Below are 1080 nucleotides of genomic sequence, written 5' to 3' on the forward strand. Positions count from 1 at the left end.
TCAGTGTCTCCGGAGCTAACTGGAGCTCTTGAATTTATTCACCACTTTCTTCTCCTTCACGCGTCTGTTCTGAAACCAGATTGTCACTTGTCTCTCTGTCAGGTTCGTCTGCGCGGATATCCTCCTCCTTTTGTCCTTGGTGATGAATTTATTGGCGGCGTACTCCCTTTCCAGTTCCTTGAGCTGCACCTTGGTGTAAGGCACACGCTTCTTCCTCCCACGGCGGATAGAGCTGTCCCCTCCAGATATAGTGTCTGTGGAGAGGGAGAAATATCACATCTTAATCTGCTGGACATCAGACTGAAAATGTTTTGTTTTTTTGGCAACATTTATTCCTCTAGTTTTCTTTTAATTTTCCTCTTCCAGGCGCTTTAAAATTTCCTTTTCATGCACATATTTCATAAAGTTTAACAGCTCATTTCTGTGATAGTAAAACAATAAAATACCTTGTAACGAGGACTTCCACAGAGGATTGGACTGTGGCTGCTCTTTGGTGCAGTAAACTTGACCGCTCCACCCGTTGGTGATGGCCCACGGCTGGTAGGGCTCCATGGGCAGCAGAGACTCGTGCCTTGGCTCAGATGGAGCACTGAGCGCAGGGACGACAGGGACGTCCAAGTAGCTGGGCTGGTAAGGACCCGAAGAGTAGCCCTGATAAAATGCAAATTCCTTCGCCCTGGTCGAGAACTCCTCACCAGACACCGGCGAGTCCATGTATTTATCGCCATAACCAGAGGGCTGCGCGCACGCCTTGACGCTGCCGTGTGACATCCTACATGGGTAATAACTGCTGCCAAAATATCCATAGGGCAAAGACGCATTGGGCGAGCTTTGGGTGGCAGAACAGGGGCTGCATTGTTTGCCAGGCTCCCCCATGCCAGAGACTGGCACCTCACTAGCGGTGTAGGTGGTGCTGGGAGCCAGCGAGGTTGGATGCGCTAACAAATTCCTGCACTGGTTCGCAGCGAAATTGCCTCCAGTAAATCCTTCCATGTTCTTGCTTCTCTCATCCAAGCCGTTGTCGTAGAGGAACATCACCGGGTCAATCCAGTGCGAGTGGAGGAGTAATGAAGCGGTCAT

The 1080-nt window shown here is 50.3% G+C and overlaps 1 protein-coding gene across 1 annotated transcript; it reads right to left on the minus strand.

The window, feature by feature from the left end:
- On the minus strand, positions 1 to 1080 carry hoxa13b (homeobox A13b; the record flags this gene model as incomplete). The annotated part of the gene is made up of 2 exons (XM_084356818.1): positions 1 to 254; positions 447 to 1080. 2 exons carry the CDS (start codon positions 1078 to 1080, stop codon positions 16 to 18), a joined length of 873 nt encoding a protein of 290 aa, XP_084212944.1. The 3' UTR covers positions 1 to 15.

Source organism: Pagrus pagrus (genome assembly GCF_965226575.1).
Source record: "Pagrus pagrus genome assembly, chromosome: 7".
Lineage (NCBI taxonomy): Eukaryota > Metazoa > Chordata > Actinopteri > Spariformes > Sparidae > Pagrus > Pagrus pagrus.